The 19,537-nt window shown below is 37.5% G+C and overlaps 1 protein-coding gene across 1 annotated transcript; it reads right to left on the bottom strand.

Annotated features, from left to right (window-relative positions):
• Positions 1-4,719: 4,719 nt before the first annotated feature.
• Positions 4,720-12,652, bottom strand: LOC135732834 (uncharacterized; the record flags this gene model as incomplete). The annotated part of the gene is made up of 7 exons (XM_073814815.1): positions 12,420-12,652; positions 11,322-11,403; positions 9,591-9,725; positions 8,879-9,044; positions 6,818-7,205; positions 6,415-6,482; positions 4,720-4,772 (listed from the first exon to the last, which is right to left on the bottom strand). Coding segments are annotated over exons 1-7 (927 nt in total), but the record flags the coding sequence as incomplete, so codon positions are not given.
• Positions 12,653-19,537: the final 6,885 nt, after the last annotated feature.

Genomic DNA, 19,537 nt, shown 5'->3' with positions numbered 1-19,537 from the left:
AAGAGATGACTACAGATCCAATCAGATTCTTATTGTTTATTGTTGTTTGTTGGCATCATCAGTGTGGTCCCTTTTAAACTGTGCCATTGTGGGAAACAAAGTTGTATTGTGCTGAATTGAATACATGGTGTAAATTAAACATAGCCTAGCATATTTATTTATAAATTTGTTTCATCATTAGCTTGGTAGAGCTAGGTGTTGGCAGAGACCTCACTATTTAATACTGTGGGTCACAGTATGATTTGATGTTGGTATCTCAACACCTAGATCAAACTCTGTAGTGCTCCGGCCCTCCAGGGTAAGATTTAAGGAACCATGACCTAGATGCTACACATAACTTCTTTATCACAGTCCTACTGTTCAGACGGTTTCCTGTTGCTTAATATAAGCTTTTCTTTTAATGACAGGCCTGTCTGTGTGATTAGAAGCCTGGACAAGAGGGAGCATGAAACAATCCATTACTTATCTGGCCACTAAACTATATTCTACAGCAGGGTTGGGTATTGCTGGTGCTGGAGGGCCACTGTCCTGCAAAGTTAAGCTCCAACCTAATCAAACACACCTAAAGAATCTAATCAAAGGCTTGGAAATAACATACAGGTGTATTTGAATAGGGTTGGTGCTAAACTTTGCGTAAAGTGGCCCTCCAGGAGCAGGAATGCCCACCCCTGTTCTGTATGAATTACCATCTGGTTGGAATTACATAAAAATGCTGGATTTGGTAAACAAACCCCATTTTCTTTTAATAATTTGTTCTAATCTTTTGGGAAGTGAAGATATTAATGGTGCAAGCATTGCAATTGGAATTTTTATTTATTCTTGCTGGTACATAGCTCAGCTGCTCAACAGTATGTGGTTACTATTGTCTGATTCTCCTCTTCATGATTTGATATACACACTTAATAGGAGGCAGATCTGGACTGGCAGCAGGCCAGTCAAGCACATGGACTCTGTGTCTACGAAGCCACGCTGTTGTAGCATATGCAGAATAAGGCCTGGCATTGTCTTGCTAAACTAAGCATGGATGTCCCGTGAAGAGACGTCACCTTGATGGCAACATGTGTTTTTTTTTAATCCAATATGCCTCTGCGCCTATGGTACCTTCACACACACGTATCTCACCCATGCCGTGGCTGACGCACAAAAATCCCAACTTTTCTGGAAATGCTGTGTGTAGTTTCTCACAGTGACAGGGGTTTGAAGGAAGAATATGTTAATAAATTAACAATTTGCCCTTTGTGGTAAAGGGCAAAAAAAAACTTTAAACAAAGAAATAAATACAGGGCCTCTTAGTTTTGAATGCCAAATTGTGCATGTATGTCAGTGTATGTGTTACTTATAAATTAAAATATATTAACATTTTATAAAATGTATGTTATAATATTGCATATGTGTGTTTACACATTCCCCCTAAATCACTGACTATACTTTCAACTCATTTTTTACAACCCCAAATCCTTAAAAAGCACTAGTTTTAAAAACTACAATTCCCTACTGACACACCATGCAGCTTGATACAAATCAACACTAGATTTGTAGTTCTTCTGGTTTGCAAGGTGGGTTGTAAAATATACTAAATATATCTACTAATTAAATATATCATATATCTATTCGCCTACAGCTTTACTAGCAATTAGACTGCATATCGACGATCTGTGTTAATAAAAAGTAAATATAATTTTATTATTATTTCAGATTTCAGCCAGAAGATAGACCCTTTTACTGTTTGTACACAATGATGACGTGGCAGCGTATGCGCGCGCATTTAGGCAACGGAAGTATCGTAAGAATCAACAGTGAAGCAACACAAACAGTAAGTTATTTTAAAAAAATTGACTTTATCAACATTTTCAACACAGCTACCAGATCCGTGTACTATAGTGGAGTGGATAAAAGACGTTAGCAGATGGCCAAAAATAAAGTTGCCAGATACATATATACGTATATTAGTATATTATATTAGTGCAACCAAACGCAACAACGGGACATTTTGATGTTGAGAAACCGTTTTAATAAACTTTCTGAGTTGCTACCACGTTAGAACCAATGGGGAATAACACCACTTCTGTTGCCCAAATGCGCGCGCAGGCTATTTGATCACGTGAGCTGTAAAAGGGTCTATTGAGCAAACCCCGCCCACTGCACGCCGTACTTTCGCAACTTTCTGCTACCAAATACTGAAAACAAAATCGTTATTTCTAGACTTAAAGGACAAAAAGTTACTAGAGATAGAACTAAATACAATATACATCCACTGATCAAACATTGCGAAAATACAATTCACATTTCTCGCTAGAAAGCAGCCTAGTGGAACGTTACATCTGGAGTAACGACTATGTTAGAACTACTGTAGCCTATGTGGCACATATTTGCATGGGAGATTATGACTGTAAAATAATTGTTTGTCATTTATTGCGTATTTATTTATTCATTCTCATTTGCGCAGTGAAAATTTAAGTCTGTTTAGTAATTAAAATATTATCATATGATATGAAGCGTTTGGTTCCAAAACGAGATAACTTTTTCAAAATCAATTTTTTAAATATGCATTCCAGTTAATATCAAACTGCAGTTGGTTTGTTTTGATTTAAGCCTTCATAACAAAAAACAGCTAAAAACGTTGCACAATTAAATCATGATAACATAATAAAATCTTTATCATCTCGTTTTGGAACCAAACTCTTCATATTGTATTTATAGTAGTACCCATAACGTTTAATGTTTGTTTTATTGTATGTACACTAGTCAACATTTGAAGTGGATCAAATCCTTTTCTAAAAGTTTTCTTAAAACCAATATCCAATACCCGTTCTTGTTTTAGGACAAATTTGTTGAATGTTTTTGATCCACTTCAAATGTTGACTACTATATTTTGTTTTCTGTATAACGCTTTTGCAGTATTGTAACACACAATCATGCCAATAAAGTAGCCTACCTTTAAATTGTAAATACACCTGCATGTTCCTTTCCATTTTTTATGGAGTGTATTGTAGCAATAACCTTCATTGACACATGGAAAACTTGCCCCAAAAGACAATGTGCCGAGATAAAGTAATATGGTTACTGTTAACTGTAAGGTTATTTAAAACACTGGCTATATACGGAGTACTACAAGGTTCTTAAAGGTTATTTAAACAGCAGCTATTGTAAAAACAGTGGTTATTGTCCAAAAAAACAAAACAAAGGGAATCTGTGGTGCGATGTACAAGGGGGTGTATGCATCCTCCAGCTTTATCACAGCCCAAAAATGTCAAAAACATTCAAAATAATCTTTCCTGCTTTTTCAATGAGATAATGTATAAGCATAATCATACTTTGACCCACTGCATTGAAAAGTATGAGGTCCTTGCCAACAAATAATGAAATGAGATTTATAAACAAATACTTTATTTAAAACAACAAATAAATTCTTCATTTAGTACACAGAACAGAACATGGCCCAGTTTAACGGGACCAACATTACAGCTTCATTGCAGATCTTTTAAGAAACAGTCATTTTAATATTCTCCTGCGGTTCCCAAGAAGGGGGCCAGACCTTTTGGCTGAAAAAAATGGCAAAATAAAACACATTATGCACTTAATTTCTGAAATGTGTAAAATATAAGGATACCATGAGACATGGTTTACAAATCCTGTTAGGCTTCTACACAATTCCCAGACAGAATGTGGTGGGGAAAGCAGAAAGCTAAAGAGAACATTTATATGTTACATGTACATTTATAGCCAAATTATATTATTGTCAATTTGTAATGACATTTTAAACTGTTGTTTATGTTAAAGATTTGCATCTCAGAAATAAACTGACAATTTAATTGTCATTGAAGATATATTTATTATGTTGCATCATGGTAATATTAAATCATGAACCTAATATTGTGTATCTAATTGTATTGTGTGATATGCAGATGGTTCCATTTTTACTGAATATGAAATTACGAATTGACTGTAAGCCCTTACCTTAAAACAAATCAAAATTTAGCATATCAATTATGGCTCCCTCATTGCTTAGAAAAATGTCACCACAAATCACACTAAAAACAGCAGTACATGTAAATTGCTGTGATAAAGCTTGACTCTGTAGGCAAAAACAAATGCCACATTCCCTCACAATTTAACAGCCTGCCTGACTTCCCAAAAACAACTGCAATGTTCAGGTGCTTATAAACTTAAATAACTTGTGCTACTGTATAATATAGAATTGTGTTAGTAGCACAAAAGGTCATGGGTAGCACCAGGGAACACATATAATGATAAAATGTAAAGCTTGTGTAAGATTCATTGGATAAAAGCATCAGTCAAATGCATACATGTATAAAGAGTTAATAGCAAATCAGACAGGCTTTTTAATTAGGTTTAATTGTCCCATTAAAGACAACTCATAAGTCAGTTAAACAAGAAAGCTGCCATTACCACGACGGACACGGGAGCCAATGCACAAGTACTTCTTTACAGCCCTTGGGAAGATGGTAAAAAGACAAAAAGTCATACATTTATTTAGGAATTAATTATTCGGTTTAATCAGAATGAAATATTTTGTTATTATCCCAGCCTCTAAAAATCTGTCACCATATAATCATCAAAAGTTTTTCCCTCTTTTTATTTAGACTATTCTGAAAAAAGGCAACAATGTCAGCACTATTCTTTTGGTGTAGTATAATATCAATTGATGCACTTACAGATGTAGATAATGTTCTGTGTAAAGGTACGTACCTTTTTTTCACGGGTTACATACTTGACTGGGAAAATGTCTAATGTGCTGTGATACTGGCAAGCTGTAAAGAAAAATTAACAAATTGTGTAAATACAAACCATTGCAGCTTAATGTAACAGTAATACAAACAATACCACAGAAAGATTGTAAATCATCAAAGAGATCCCGATTGTCACAATTCTAGCTAGATAATGTAATAACAGTGAAGAGTAATCTACAAATTAATTTCCAGATAAAAATTCAATAAGAAATCTGTTCTGTGATCTTAAGTTAACAAATTATCTATCTAAAAAAAAAGAAAAGATTTTCAATATGTTTGGCTGACCAGCATTGACCTGTATATTGTAAATACAAACAAACACAATTTCATGCCAGCAACACACTCAACAAAAATTGGGACAGGGTTAAAATAAGATTAAATGTGCAGAGAATATTGAAGTAACACCTGTTTAGAAGACCCAACAATAAGCAGGCTAATTGGTAACAGATGAGGAGGTAACGACTGGACATAAAAGTAGCATCAGTCTTTGAACACAAGGATGGGTCATGGTTCTCCCCTTTGCCCCAAAATTTGTGAGAAAATTGTTATTCAGTTCAAAAAGAAAGTTTTAAGGTCTTTCAAAATCAACAGTACATAATATTGTGTATTGTGAAAAGATTTAGGGAATTTGGAGACCTCTCAGTGCATAAGCGCAACGTTGGACACCACTGTTCAATGTGCATGACCTTCGAGCCCTCGGCTGGCACTGCCCAAGAAACCATCATGCTTCTCTGACACACATGGGCTTGGGTGTACCTTGAAAAACCATTATCACGTAACACAGTACACTGCTGCTTCCAGAAACGCAGCCTGAAACTATATATTACTCAAAAGAGGATGTCATTAATTTATTGTATTCAGAAACACCACCAAGTTCTTTGGGACTGAGGTCATCTCAGATGGACAGAAAGAGAGTTGAACCTTGTGCTGTGGTCAGATAAGTCTACATTTAAGTCAGGAAATACACATTTCAAGTTCTCTATGCTAAAGATGAAAAACCATCCAGATTGTTTTAGCAAAGCGTGTTAAAAGCCAGCATCTGTGATGGCATGGGTGAGTTGCATGTGTGTTGAGGCATAGGCATGAATTGGATTTTCGAAAGACATCGTGGAGAAGTCTATAACTAGGAAATGTATGCTTAGTTCAGCAGGACAATGCCAGGCCCCCTGCATGGGCTACAACAGCGTGGCTTCATAGACACAGTGTCCTGCTGCTTGTCCACATCTGTATGACACATCACGAAGACGACAATCAAGAAAATAGCAATCACAGAGTGTTGAGAAGTTGAAAACATGTCTCTGTCCCGGCTTTTGTTAAGTGTGTTGGAGCCATGAAATTCTAGCTTTGTTTATTGTAATAATCATACAACAACAGATCTCCATGTGCCACAGAGGATGTTACAGGAATCACAGTATTCCAAAATGCCGGAGCACCAAATAGCACAGAGTACAGCAAAGTATCAACAATGTCCCACAAAGATCAAAAGATACACCACCTGAAAGCCCCAAAAACTCCCAAAAGAGCTAATTAGAAATGTAGTATCACATTAATAGGTTTATATTTGTTATCAGGCCTGTAATGTGTGTGAAAACGTGATTACATTACATTATTTTTTCTTAGACTAGGATTAGGTACAAATAAAGTATTGATTTATTTTCCCTACCATCATCCTTGTTTCGGCGTCTTCTATTTCCTTTCTTTTTACTTAAAATTTGGACAGCTGCTGACTTCCTGTTTAGAGAAACAAAAACTTGTGTAAATTGCAAGCCAGGTGAATACTTGCAAGTACAATGCAATGCAGGACAATCTGTTGACGCTTTCTCTGATCACCTACTGTTGGGCATGGCCACCTTGGATTATGACACACTGGATGCCAAACTGCAGCCATACAAATAACTCCATGTTGTATGAAAAAGTTAAAAAGCAACTTGTGAAATACAGTCTGACTTCTGTGTAGTGTGCCGTGCTACTCCTTTTTGTACATAGACATTCTCCTTACAATTCTGTATCTAAAATTCTACATTGTGGAGATTGCTCTGCATCTTCTATTCTGTGATGGCACTTACCTGTTTGCTGCTGCCACTTCTTTCTTCTTTGCCTTAGTCTTTTTATTACCCACTTCCTCTGTCTTTTCTCTCTCATTGTCTGCCTCCATCACTTCTGTCCCCATCTGTCTCAGCTCATCATAGTCTTTCTGTCCCTCCATCTCTCCTCTTTCCTCTCTCTTACTCTCTACTCTGTCTTCCTGAGCCTGTGCTTCTATCTCCATCTCCTGCATGTCTGTCATCTCCGTCTCTCCTATTTCATGTTGCTCCTCCTGTCCTCTCTGGTCTTCGATATCTTTTTCACGTTGCTCCTCCTGTCCACTCTGGTCTTCGTTATTTATTTCTCTTTCTGTATCATTTTCTCCCGGCCTCTCTTGCTGCACCAACTCCTCACTTTGAGGATCACATGCTTCGATAAAATATTAAACAAAACAGGACATTTAATATGCAGTAAATGGTTTAAAATGTAAAAAGAATATAAAAAGTTTACAACAAAACATATAAGGAAAACAGAAATACACGCCAACAGCTATCTAGAAAATATCTGTACTGACATTTAAAGATGCCGTTTTTCCTGATCCCATTTTTCAAACTTTAGTTAGTGTGTAATGTTGCTGTTAGATCATAAATAACACCTGCAAAATTATTAAGGTCAAAATTCACTGCCAAGCGATTTATTTTCTGTAACAGAATTCACTTTTCAAGGATTACAGAGAATGGGCGGTTTGGACTACAGTCATCTACTTCCCGGAATATCACAGCTTCGAAAACACAGGAAAAATGACACCTTTAAATCAGATCTATCTGGATAGGTACACAATGCAAGATCAATCTTAGGGTGGTTTCATATTAGGTTCGATAGCTTTGGGGACACTTGCATCATCAAGCTGCAGACGTTTACTGATGTTGCTAGACTATGCAATAGGGTTGCTGCGGTGTCAGCACACTCTGACAGGAATAAATGAAATAAATGAAACCTGCTGCTCAGGATGTGACGCTCGTTCAGCTCTGCTGAATAGGCTTTATCCCCAGCTGCACTACTTCCTGAACTTCAGCCAGCTCCTTGTTTCCGGTCTGCCATTATTGGACAAACTGATTAATCCAGGTGTGCCTGACCTCAGTAGTCACAAACAAACTGATTAATCCAGGTGTGCCTGACCTCAGTAGTCACAACAACAATAATCAGACACACCTGGAGTAATCAGTTTGTCCAATAATGGCAGACAGGAAACAAGGAGCTGGCTGAAGTTCAGGAAGTGATGCAGCTGGGCATAAAGCCTATTCAGGCAGCAGACACATTCAGTTGTAAGTTTTTGCTCTCTCTAACGAAACTAAATTATTTAATTACACGAAAATATTAAAATGACAGTAAAGGACTGAGAGGCTGAAGGACTGGTAATCACCGTTACACCGACTATCGCGACAAGCCTACTATGTAAGAGAAATTACCAAAATGAAGTTGTACGTATATCCTCATTGTTCTTTTGGACCTTTGGTTTTTATAAAAGAACAAATACAGAAACCAACTTGCATCTGTGTGCTGCCAATTGTACAAAAGAAAGTGTGCTGTCCATCGGCGATTGCAGAAGCAAGCAGAAAATTAACAGAAATTATGTTTACAGCGCGGCATTCTCGCACCTAGATAGCAATAGACCGGGGTGTCCAAAGTCGGTCCTGGAGGGCCTGTGTCCTGCAGAGTTTAGCTAAAACTTCTCTCAACACACCTACCTAAGTATCTAGTCTGCCTAGTAAGACCTTGATTAGCTGGATCAGGTGTGTTTGATTAGGGTTGGAATAAAACTCTGCAGAGACACCGGCCCTCCAGGAGCAGGAGTGGACACCCCTGCAATAGACTCTGGGGTGGATTGCATGCGTCATTAATAATGGTCCACTTCCGTAATTTAGATGGATTGTGTTTATATCAGCAGGATAACGTACCGCAGTCAACACAAACCGTACCCCAGACCACCCTTTTCAGACGGGAACTCTGACATAACATGGACCCAGGTGCGCACCAAAACTGCTAATGTAACCCCCCCCCCAATAGTGTCATGAATATACTAAAGTTGTGATGTGACGTACCTTCTAACAAACCTTCAAAAAGGCAAATTATCTTCTCCAGGACCGCATGGGCTACCACTGGCAGCTCAAAGGGGCACTGGAGCTGGGCATTCCACTTTTTGGTTTGCGGTCTGTACTTTCCCCACAGCAGGAGGGGAAAGTACCCAAGGGCCTTTAGTTTCTCCACCTTAACAAAGAAAAGCATATAAGCAAACACAGACAGATTTCCATAGCAGGCTTACATGGCAAGAAACACATTATTATTATTATACAACATACAAGCTGTAAGAGTGAACAAGTCCACTATTCTTAGCATGTGTTTGAGTGATTTTTCTCTGTAAGATTCTGTACTTCCCCAACATCAGCAGTGATTTATACCTAATCTATTCTAATGCATAACCAGTGAACCAAAAGAAAACCTCAGTGCGAATTTCCTTTGGATAAAGAGGCCACATGTATACAGACAGGGTTAAATTCTGTATGTTGCTTTGATAGTAATAAAACAATTTGAAAATAAAACTAATAAAACAATAAAACAATAGTAAATTTAGACTAGCTCATTATTATCTAAAATATTGCAAATGCAGTTGGTTTGAGGACATCATGACAAACAACTAAAAGACATTACAATAGTTGTTGTTTCCCTGCACAATGTAAATTAAATTCTATATTTCTGTAATCTTGACAGGAACCTGAAATTTCGGACCAAAAGAGAAAGACAAATGCATATTACCAGCAGGGCACTGTTATCAAAAATTTTTGCCTGATTGCGGGACTTCTTGACTTTTTGTGCCCATTCCTTGGCTCTGGTCCGGAACAACTGCATACGGGCCGTCTGCCTGGACTTAAGGTCTAGCAGCTTCCCACACTGAGTAAGGAAGAGAAACAGAGAGAGCAAGGGGGGATGATAAGCAAAAAAGGTTCTAAACTATGGTCCAGTTGATCAAGCACTGATGATTTTCTAGCACCTTTAAACAAGGGCCTAAATAATGACTTGGATACCAAGTGAATGCAATTATTGAACAGACAGACTAAATATGCAGCTGAGTCAACGTACCGGCATGTTTTAATAAAATCAAAGTCCTGATGGTGGAAACCAAGTCAGTTAGTTATCCATATTTTAATAGAAAATATGAATGTCCATTATCTGGCCACATTATTTGTTAAGTTGTCATTATTGCATGCGATAGTTAAGATGATGCCATTTTCTTATATATTTAAAAAAATATGAATAAGCTAATGACATTATCTTAACTTTGAGTTTCTTTGTTCACTACATTAACACTGCTTTTATTATTATGGTCCAACCACAATCTTAAAGTTTTCACAACTACACTTATTAATTATACACTTGATTTTGCCTTGAAACTTTAATATACCCATGGACTAGGAATGCATGATAAATTGCATGCGATGGGGCAATTTCACACTCATCATCGTGGACATATCGCTTGTGATAATGAATGCGATATAGCGCAGCTTGTTAGTGAACTACGGCTTTGTGTAGTAAATGCCGGTTAATTTGAATTCAGATGATGGTGATTTACTACTAATTAAGGAATCTACTTTACTTTCAAGATGCATATGACAATCGCATGCAATTTATCGTGCAGCCCTACCATGGACATTGCCTATTAGTAGGTATGGGCGATAAATTGCATGCGCATTTTGTCAGTAAAGCCTGTTCCTTGGTTAGTAGTAAATCGCCATCACCTGCTATTTAGATGAAGCAGCATTTACTACATAAAGCCGAAGTTAATTGACAATCGGGACAGTTTCGCATTAATTATTGCAGATGTATCCCCTGCGATATGTATGCCATACGGCTCAGCTTGTCAGTGAACTATGGCTTTGTGTAGTAAATGCTGCTCCATCTGAATAACAGGTGATGGCAATTTACTACTAATAAAGGAACCAGCTTTACTGATGAGATGGGCATGATATCGTATGCAATTTATCGCCAATCCCTACCTATTAGCAAAAATGCAGAAGTATGAATAAAAACTGATGCATAGCTTAAGCTGTAGGTCCTACACAGAACTATGATTGTTTCATTAGATGCAAGCACATTGCCGTGGTTATGTAGCTGGCCAAAAGTTAACTTCTGATCTATGTTTGTTTATCAGTTTGTCTAGCAACCAAACTGACCTCTGGAATGAATACCTTGTGGAAAATAATTTTTTTTAGGTTTCCTAAAGATGAGGGGAGACACAGTGACATGAGCTTAGTGTAATGGTTGATACACTTTAGCTATGATTTAAATTAAGGTCATTTACTGGTTATTTACATTGTTGTTTTAAAAAAAATCTACTCTTGAGGGACACTGTTGTTATTGATTCTTTGCAGAAGTCTACCAGAAGTTATATTTGGGGCACAAATGCGGTTTATGTTATTACCACTAAAGCCATCTATAATAGGCGCTTTAACAATTAGACAGTACAATAGCCTATTGTACATTACTTACCTTGGTGCATTTTCGATTTGCACAATTTACTTTTTGCAGGCAATGGGGGCACTGCCGAACTGTTGATCCACCTGGCATTTTTCTACAAAAAAAGGTTGGTAGTTTGGGTAAATAAGATAAATTATTACAGTACTACATTAAAATAGTAATTTCTGCACTCATTGAATAATTACTATGCAATACGTTGGAAACATTGGCTTAATAGTCCTTTACTTCTATCATATATATATAATAGAAATATGTATTCTTAAGGACAGATGATGTTGTTGTGACAGTATCAATAACTATTTTGAAAGTACTAAAAAATGGGAACACAGCAGAGTAAAGTCAGGCTTGATCCCTTAACACTGGTTAGTTTATCTTCTTTAGACTTTAGAATAAATTGTGCTTAACTAACGTTAATATATTCACTCACTCACTCACTCTGATGACATTAGAAACAACTGTACTGCATCGTGCATCTGCAAGCAACTAGTACTGCCTACCTGCATTATACCAACGTGCCTGTGTTAGCAACAGATCTCAGATCGGCTTATATAGTGAATGTAGTTGGCCGTATGACCCCAAATACCGATCTGGTGTCAGCACCCATCGATAAACCGATTACTGGGACCCAACAGCGGCCCGTAAATTCCATATAACATTAGTTTTTTTTCTGCAGGCGCGATTTATTTTAGTAAAACACAATGTCGTGCACAAAATTTTAATTAATCTGGTTAGGAGTCCACGTGCCGTGATTAGACTACATTATAACCCCTTGAGGTTCCAACCACTTTACCGAAAAACGATAGCTAAAAAACTATATCAGTCGGTGCTGTCAACAGCCATGTCTAAAATCTAAAGACCCAAGTCACAGTATGATTAAAGGCTGTTTTGTTTTATTATTTTTTTTTTACCAATTGCAAGAGGTTTATATACAGCATTAGCTACCAGCTGTGCTAATCGAGCAACCCACTGTTCCAGTAACAACTCATTTAAAAGCATACGCTGCCGTTTAAAAAAACGACAACATTCGCGTAATGCAGAAGCGATTAAATAAATAAAATGCTAACGTTAACACAGTGATCTAGTAACAAAAATAGCATTATTGTTACCCACCTGTTTAAAGATGGATGCGCATCAGGTGAAATCATCTATTAGTGAACTGAGCTCTGCTGGTGACGTCAATTCCGTTAAAGAGGATGCGTGGTATTGAGACGCATTTGCGCTCTATCAAAGTGAATGGAAAGGATTGGCGTATCATATGCACGCAAAAATGGGATTTGGCGTATACATTACACGCTATTTGAAAGTGTAAAGTCGTGTTATTTATACGCATATTGATGAGAACGGGTTGGTTTTATCACTACTGTACAAAAACATGTTTGTCCTTTGGCAGCTACTGTAGCTTCTTTATGCGTTTCAGTGAATGGTGGACTGAGCCGTTGGTTGCAATTCAGAATCTCACTGCTAGATGCTGCTAAAATCTACACATTGCACCTTTAAGCTTAGTCCCAGACTAAAATGCACATGTTTGAGCTGTTTTAACTACAAACAGTTTGCACTGACATATCTTAAAATATTACACTGCTATGTAATGTTTTTTTTTTCCTAATAAAAGCTACGAACTAAGGCTTAATCCTGGCTTAATCTAAAATCTGTCTGTGAAACTAGGCCAATGTCAATGTATTTGGCATAAAATATGAAACCATCTGCAAAAAACGTTCCCCTCATTTCATTTATGAAAGTCAATTCCCGTCCAGGTGTAGTCTTTACTGTATGTAGAGTATTGAAATACAAACGGTCCATGCATTAGGATCGGTATTTAAACCTGCAGATGACTTTGATTGATGTGTCGGTGGTTTACTGTGGGTGTAGTTTAAGGGATTGCAGATTATTTTTAAACTGAAAGCTGAATACATCTTCTACACAGAAATGCTTCATTGAATTCCTTTGAGACTTGAAAATCAAACACAATTCCTGTGAGATTCTCTGTGAGAAATACAGCAAACGTTCAGCAATAAAAGTGTAAAGTTTTACATTTCTATTAGTTTCTTTATTTTGTTTATGCCAGCGCCTCTGTATTCCCTCAGCTTTTCCTCAGAGTTGAACCATATCTCATAATCAATTCCTATGCAAGCAAAACTATATAATAGATTTATTTTACACAAGCAGCAAAACATTTTATGAGGCTGTGAAATGTACCAGGCAGACAGAAACAAATCTGCCAATTTCTGTCGCCAGACACGTCTGCCATCCAGAGCTGATGGGATGAGAGAGAGAGAGAATATATTAGCATTCCTGGATAAACTACATTTACATTTTGCAGGTGTTTTTATCCAGTGCATTCAAGCTATGCATCAGTATTTTGCAGATTGAACCCATGAGATTTGCACTGCTAAGTCAATGCTTTACAAAATGATTTACACAAGTTAACAATTTTTCATTAAAACAGTATTTTCATCTTCATTTTATACAGTATAGTCCAGGTCTGATCAGGTTTTTTGCATCCGATACTGATTACAGATTCCTTGTTGTCATGATCGGTTGATACCAATGATATTTTTATTATCTGAGAGACATTTGACAGTAATATTATTTATTTTTCTTAAGTAAAAAAAACTTTAAATGCAGTCACAAATCTAACACTGTAAACTGAAAGGGTTATTTTAGTTTTAGAATAGAACTGTATAAAAACATTGCAATGGTTTGGCTTTGTCTGTCTTTGACCCAACGCTGAGTTGAAAATAACCCATCAGTTAAGAGTGTAGTTAATCCTGGCTGTACAGGTTTCATGATTTCACTCACTATTATTGCAAACATTGGCTTAATGTTCTTATATTTTAATATTTTTCAGATCAATATCATTGATTGGGTGTTCTTAATACAGCATTAATGAGTTCAATAATGACAAATGTATCTCACGATGATGTGTTAAAAACTGCTCATTCCTTTGTAGAATTGACACAGATTTGAGTCCCAGGTTTAAGTCCCAGTAATTTCCCTTTTATAATTTACGCGTGTGAAATATTGCTTTAATAACCTGAGGTTAGGGTCAATGTATAAGTTAGGTAAAAGCTCTTCTAGTGATGTAAGAGTTCTCATGGGGTAAATAGTGTAGTGTAAAGTGTATTATATAACTCTCAGACTGTTAAACATGAATGAAATGTATGAAGATTTTAAGAGTTGTGGGAGTTGTGGTTGGGGAGCATGGGCTTACTGAAGACATTAAAGAACATTAATAAATGAATGTGTTAATATAAACTCAACACACACACTTTCCCTTTGGCTGCTAAAAGCCTCAGAGGAAATAAAACTGTTTCTGTATTCAGCATCCATTTATATTTTAACTGCATATATGGACTCATTTAAATGAACCTCATGGTTTTTTACTTCTATCTAGTTTTCTATTTTTAGATGTTACGAGTGCAGAAAAGTACTTGAAAAGACTTTGAGGGTTTGATTGAGAAGATTTCATGGGCTGTTTAAATACAGTATGAGATTAACTTACATTTTTTACCTAACAGTTTACCAAAGGTTAACTGGGACATTAGCTGCTGTGAGAATGAACGTTTATATGCTGGGGTTAGTTGTCACACGTGAGGACACATACTGTAAATACACTGAACATTGCTCTTCTTAAGACATCTCAAGGTTTAGATTTTTTATTTCTGCACATGCACACATACAATTTGCAACTAGAAAAACATAATTTTTTAACTCTGTTAGACCATTTATTTCCAATCATATTAATTTACAGTGTGTCATCTGTTATTGTGCTCCTATATAAAGGTCATGGGTTTAAACCACACATGCTGATAAAAATGTAAACCTTGTAATGCACTGTAAGTCACTTTGGATAAAAGTGTCTGCTAAATGTATAAATGTGTTTCAGATATGCAGAGTGTTGTTGCTGTGTGTTCATCAGAGATGAAGTGATGTTTTATTTTTAGTTAGTTAGTCTTTGGTAATGTTTGGTATTAGTGATAGTGTTTGAGTGGTGTGTGTTTAATCTAAAAAGGTAAAACTCACATAATGCCTGCAGTAACCAGGTGGTGGCGTTATAGTCCAGATGTTGAGTAATGCTGCTCTGTTTTTACACATGAACTGTAGGTAACATCTCTAACTCTGTAATACTGTAGGAAATCTGTATGAATGTCATTATGTTAGAGAAAATATATCAAAGGCACATACTGATGTTTATTGGTTTTCAAAATAATTTGAAGGGTCACAGGTGAAGTTATTGCTTAGAAACGTATTAGAATTGAAGATATTACTAAAAATCTATTACTTCATTAATGATTAGGTAATGATGTAAAATAATTAAAATAAAACTCTTGTCTACTGTACATATTTTATTTAAATACAGTATGAAGCCATATCATGTTTATAATTCACACACTGTTAAAAAATGCCACATGAAGATAAACAACTTGGTTTTGTAAGTCGATTCAACCTACTATTTTAAGTTTTGATCTGTGATAAGTTACAAAAACAAGATTAAATTGTTTAACTTATTTTTTTTAAGTTGAAGTTGCATAAAAATATTTGTTAATTTGACAAAAAATTATTTTTATACAGTATGTGTCTTCAAAGCCTGTATTGAGTTCTGTTAACCACTTTTATTTTGTAGCTGTGTACTCTTGCTCATCAACTATTCTCTCATTTGTGTCTATTTTTTATTGAAGACTTTTAGGAGAAACATCAAGCGGTAAACAAGCTTCCAAATTTCCAATTTTATCCCTTGTTTCCCAACCACTGTGAGAGGTGATGATGCAATGTTTCTGACACATACAAAGTAGCATGACAAGATCTAAAGAGGCTCGTTGATGTTTCTTAATGATAACCAAAGTTTATTGTATCAAAATTAAAGACGCATTGTAGCACAAAACAAACAACTCAAAGCCATTATCCATGTGTATGGTCAGAAAAACTATATGCTCTTGCACCAGCGCCTTCTTCCTCTCAGGGGTGGCATAACCTTTTAAAAATTGTAACAAATTGAACAAAAAGTTAAATAAGCTAGTAACTATGGCTCCTACACCCAGTTTAAAAAGCCTTGTTGATGCTAGAGGTCAGAGGAGAATGGGCCGACTGATTCAAGAAGAGCAACTTTGACTGAAATAACCACTCGTTACAGCCGAGGTATGCAGCAAAGCATTTGTGAAGCAACAACACGCACAACCTTGAGGCGGATGGGCTACAACAGCAGAAGACCCCACCGGGTACCACTCATCTCCACTACAAATAGGAAAAAGAGGCTACAATTTGCACAAGCTCACCATAATTGGACAGTTGAAGACTGAAAAAATGTTGCCTCGTCTGATGAGTCTCGATTTCTGTTGAGACATTCAGATGGTAGAGTCAGAATTTGGCGTAAACAGAATGAGAACATGGATCCATCATGCCTTGTTACCACTGTCCAGCTGGTGGTGGTGGTGTAATGGTGTGGGGTATGTTTTCTTGGCACACTTTAGGCCCCTTAGTGCCAATTGGGCATCGTTTAAATGCCACGGCCTACCTGAGCATTGTTTCTGACCATGTCCATCCCTTTATGACCACCATGTACCCATCCTCTGATGACTGCTTCCAGCAGGATAATGCACCATGTCACAAAGCTTGAATCATTTCAAATTGGTTTCTTGAACATGACAATGAGTTCACTGTACTAAAATGGCCCCCACAGTCACAGATCTCAACTCCATAGCATCTTTGGGATGTGGTGGAATGGGAGCTTCGTGCCCTGGATGTGCATCCCACAAATCTCCATCAATTGCAACATGCTATCCTATCATTATGGGCCAACATTTCTACAGAATGCTTTCAGCACCTTGTTGAATCAATGCCACGTAGAATTAAGACGGTTCTGAAGGCGAAGGGGGGTCAAACACAGTATTAGTATGGTGTTCCTAATAATCCTTTAGGTGAGTGTATCTCCTTTCTGCAGTCCTCTTTAGCAGTAAACCATTTTTGAGGTTCCTTCAGTAATGATAAGTATTCTTGTGACCACAGGTCCGCTAAATATTGTACTTGCCTCCAACGACGTCTGATGTACACATCTGACTTTTGAAATAATCCAGGTGGTAATGTAGGGCTAGACTTTAACAGGAGAATGTGATTTGGTGTCAGAGGTTCCAGATGACTGTGGTGGTCATCAGACAATGTGGTAATGGGACGACTATTCAAGATTGCGTCTATCTCACAAAAGATTGTTTATAGTGCTTCATCATCCAGAGTGTGTTATTGTAAAATGGAGCATAAGATCTACCTCACCATTTGAATGAGTCTTTCCCATACTCCCCCACGATCTGAAGCTGATGTGAAGAGGATTGAATGTCCACTGAATTCCTTTCTGGAGCATTGCCTTCTGGATTCTGCTTTGGTTCCAATCTGAAAGTGAATTATGTGACTGTCTTTGCACCCACCAGGTTAGTTCTATTATCAGATCGAATATGCAGTACTTGACCTCTTCTAGCTACAAAGCTAGATGGACTCGACATGGACATAGCCACATGGACTCTTTAGGCCAATCCTCTTCTTTCTTCCGTAGAAAGTCTGGTCCATGGATCCACTCTTTGCACTTCACTAATGTGCTGGCACTCATCCCTCTTGATGCTAGGTCAGCAGGGTTCTGCTTTGTTCTGATGAATTACCTCTGTGTTTTCTCTAATAACAGAGATTCTATTAGCTACAATTGTGTTGAATCTTGTATTTTCATTTGCATCATATTTCAACACTGAGTTGAGTTTTCCGGATCTAGCTTGAATGCTTTCCTTACCATGATGCCCACTCTGACTGCTAGTACTGGGGCTGTAAGTAGAAATGGAATTGTGACTTGCTGGAAGTGGGGCAACCCTTGAAGTGGGTCAACTCTGGCTTGCCCCAACATGAAAGACACATGTACAGTGTGCATCTCATCGGTCAGTCTCAAGTAACTCACTATTGGTGCTTTTCCATTGCATACTGTAGTACCCCACAGTTTGGTTTGGGTCAGGTCGGGTCAGCTCACCTCACTTTGGCCTGGTTAGCTTCTCCATCGAGTTTAGTATCAGCTCGGATTGCTTGGAACCCCAATCGTGGTGGTACTATAAAAAGTATCGGGTACCACGTACTGCACCCAATGGAAAAGCTCCCCAAAGTAAGCTGACCCAAACCGTGGGGTACTGTGCAATGAAAAAGCGCCATATCCTTTTTCAATGGCATCAGAAACTGATGTAACTCTGCTTGCTTCAGCATTCCTGAACCAGTTGATTTTACACAATGTGCTACTCTGAAATCTTGTCAAGATCCTTTATCCACTTTGTCCACTTATCCACTTCAGCTGGTGGTATTTCCTCATCCGAACCACTTTTACTCCTAAAGAGGTCTTGAAGAAGTAATTTAGCAGGTAGAGTAATGGGACTCAAAAATCCAAGAGGATCATATATGAAACTCACAACTGATAGTAAGTTTCTTCAAGTGTGGGATTTGCACTTGACAGTGATGTTGAATTTAAACACGTAATTTTCTCCACGCACCACAACAACCCAAGAGCTCTTTCAGTGGGTAGCTTTTCCCTGTCGATATCCAAAACCTTTACATTCAGAGCTCTATCTTCCTTTGGAATGTGCAAAGACTGTTACTCAGCCACTTTGTGAGGTAGAATCCTGAGATGTAAGGTCTTTTACCATTTCAAGGGCTTTATGTTCTGATGGAAGTGACTTCAAGCAATCATCTACATAGAAGTTGTTCTCAACAGTGAAAACAGTGAATATTAACAGAAATTATGTTAATAACCAGTTAACAGAATAATGGTAACAACAACACTATTGCAGCTAGAGCAATTATTTGCTGTGCCTTTGCCTTGTAGAGGTCCTTTAATAATCCATCCTAGCAGAGTCTTAACTACATACTGGACTGGACTGCATTTTTTATATAGCTCTTTTAACAGACCTATGGCCATCCAAAGCGCTTTACAATTAGCCTCACATTCACCCATTCACTCCCACATTCACTCCCACATTCATACACCCACGGCGGTGTCAGCCATGCAAGGCGCCAGCCAGCTCGTCGGGAGCAGCTGGGGTTAGGTGTCTTGCTCAAGGACACCTCGACACTTGGTCCGTTGGAGCCGGGGATTGAACCACCAATCTTCCGGTTTGTAGACAACCTACATGAACCACTGAGCCACTGCCCATTACTTTGATTATTAAGGACAAGGTTCAATGGAATTGGGAGAATTGCTTCCAATCAACAAC

This window comes from Paramisgurnus dabryanus, chromosome 5 (assembly GCF_030506205.2).
Source record: "Paramisgurnus dabryanus chromosome 5, PD_genome_1.1, whole genome shotgun sequence".
Classification (NCBI taxonomy): Eukaryota; Metazoa; Chordata; class Actinopteri; order Cypriniformes; family Cobitidae; genus Paramisgurnus; species Paramisgurnus dabryanus.
Note: the sequence above shows the minus strand (reverse complement) of the source record. Positions and strands in the feature narration are given on the sequence as shown.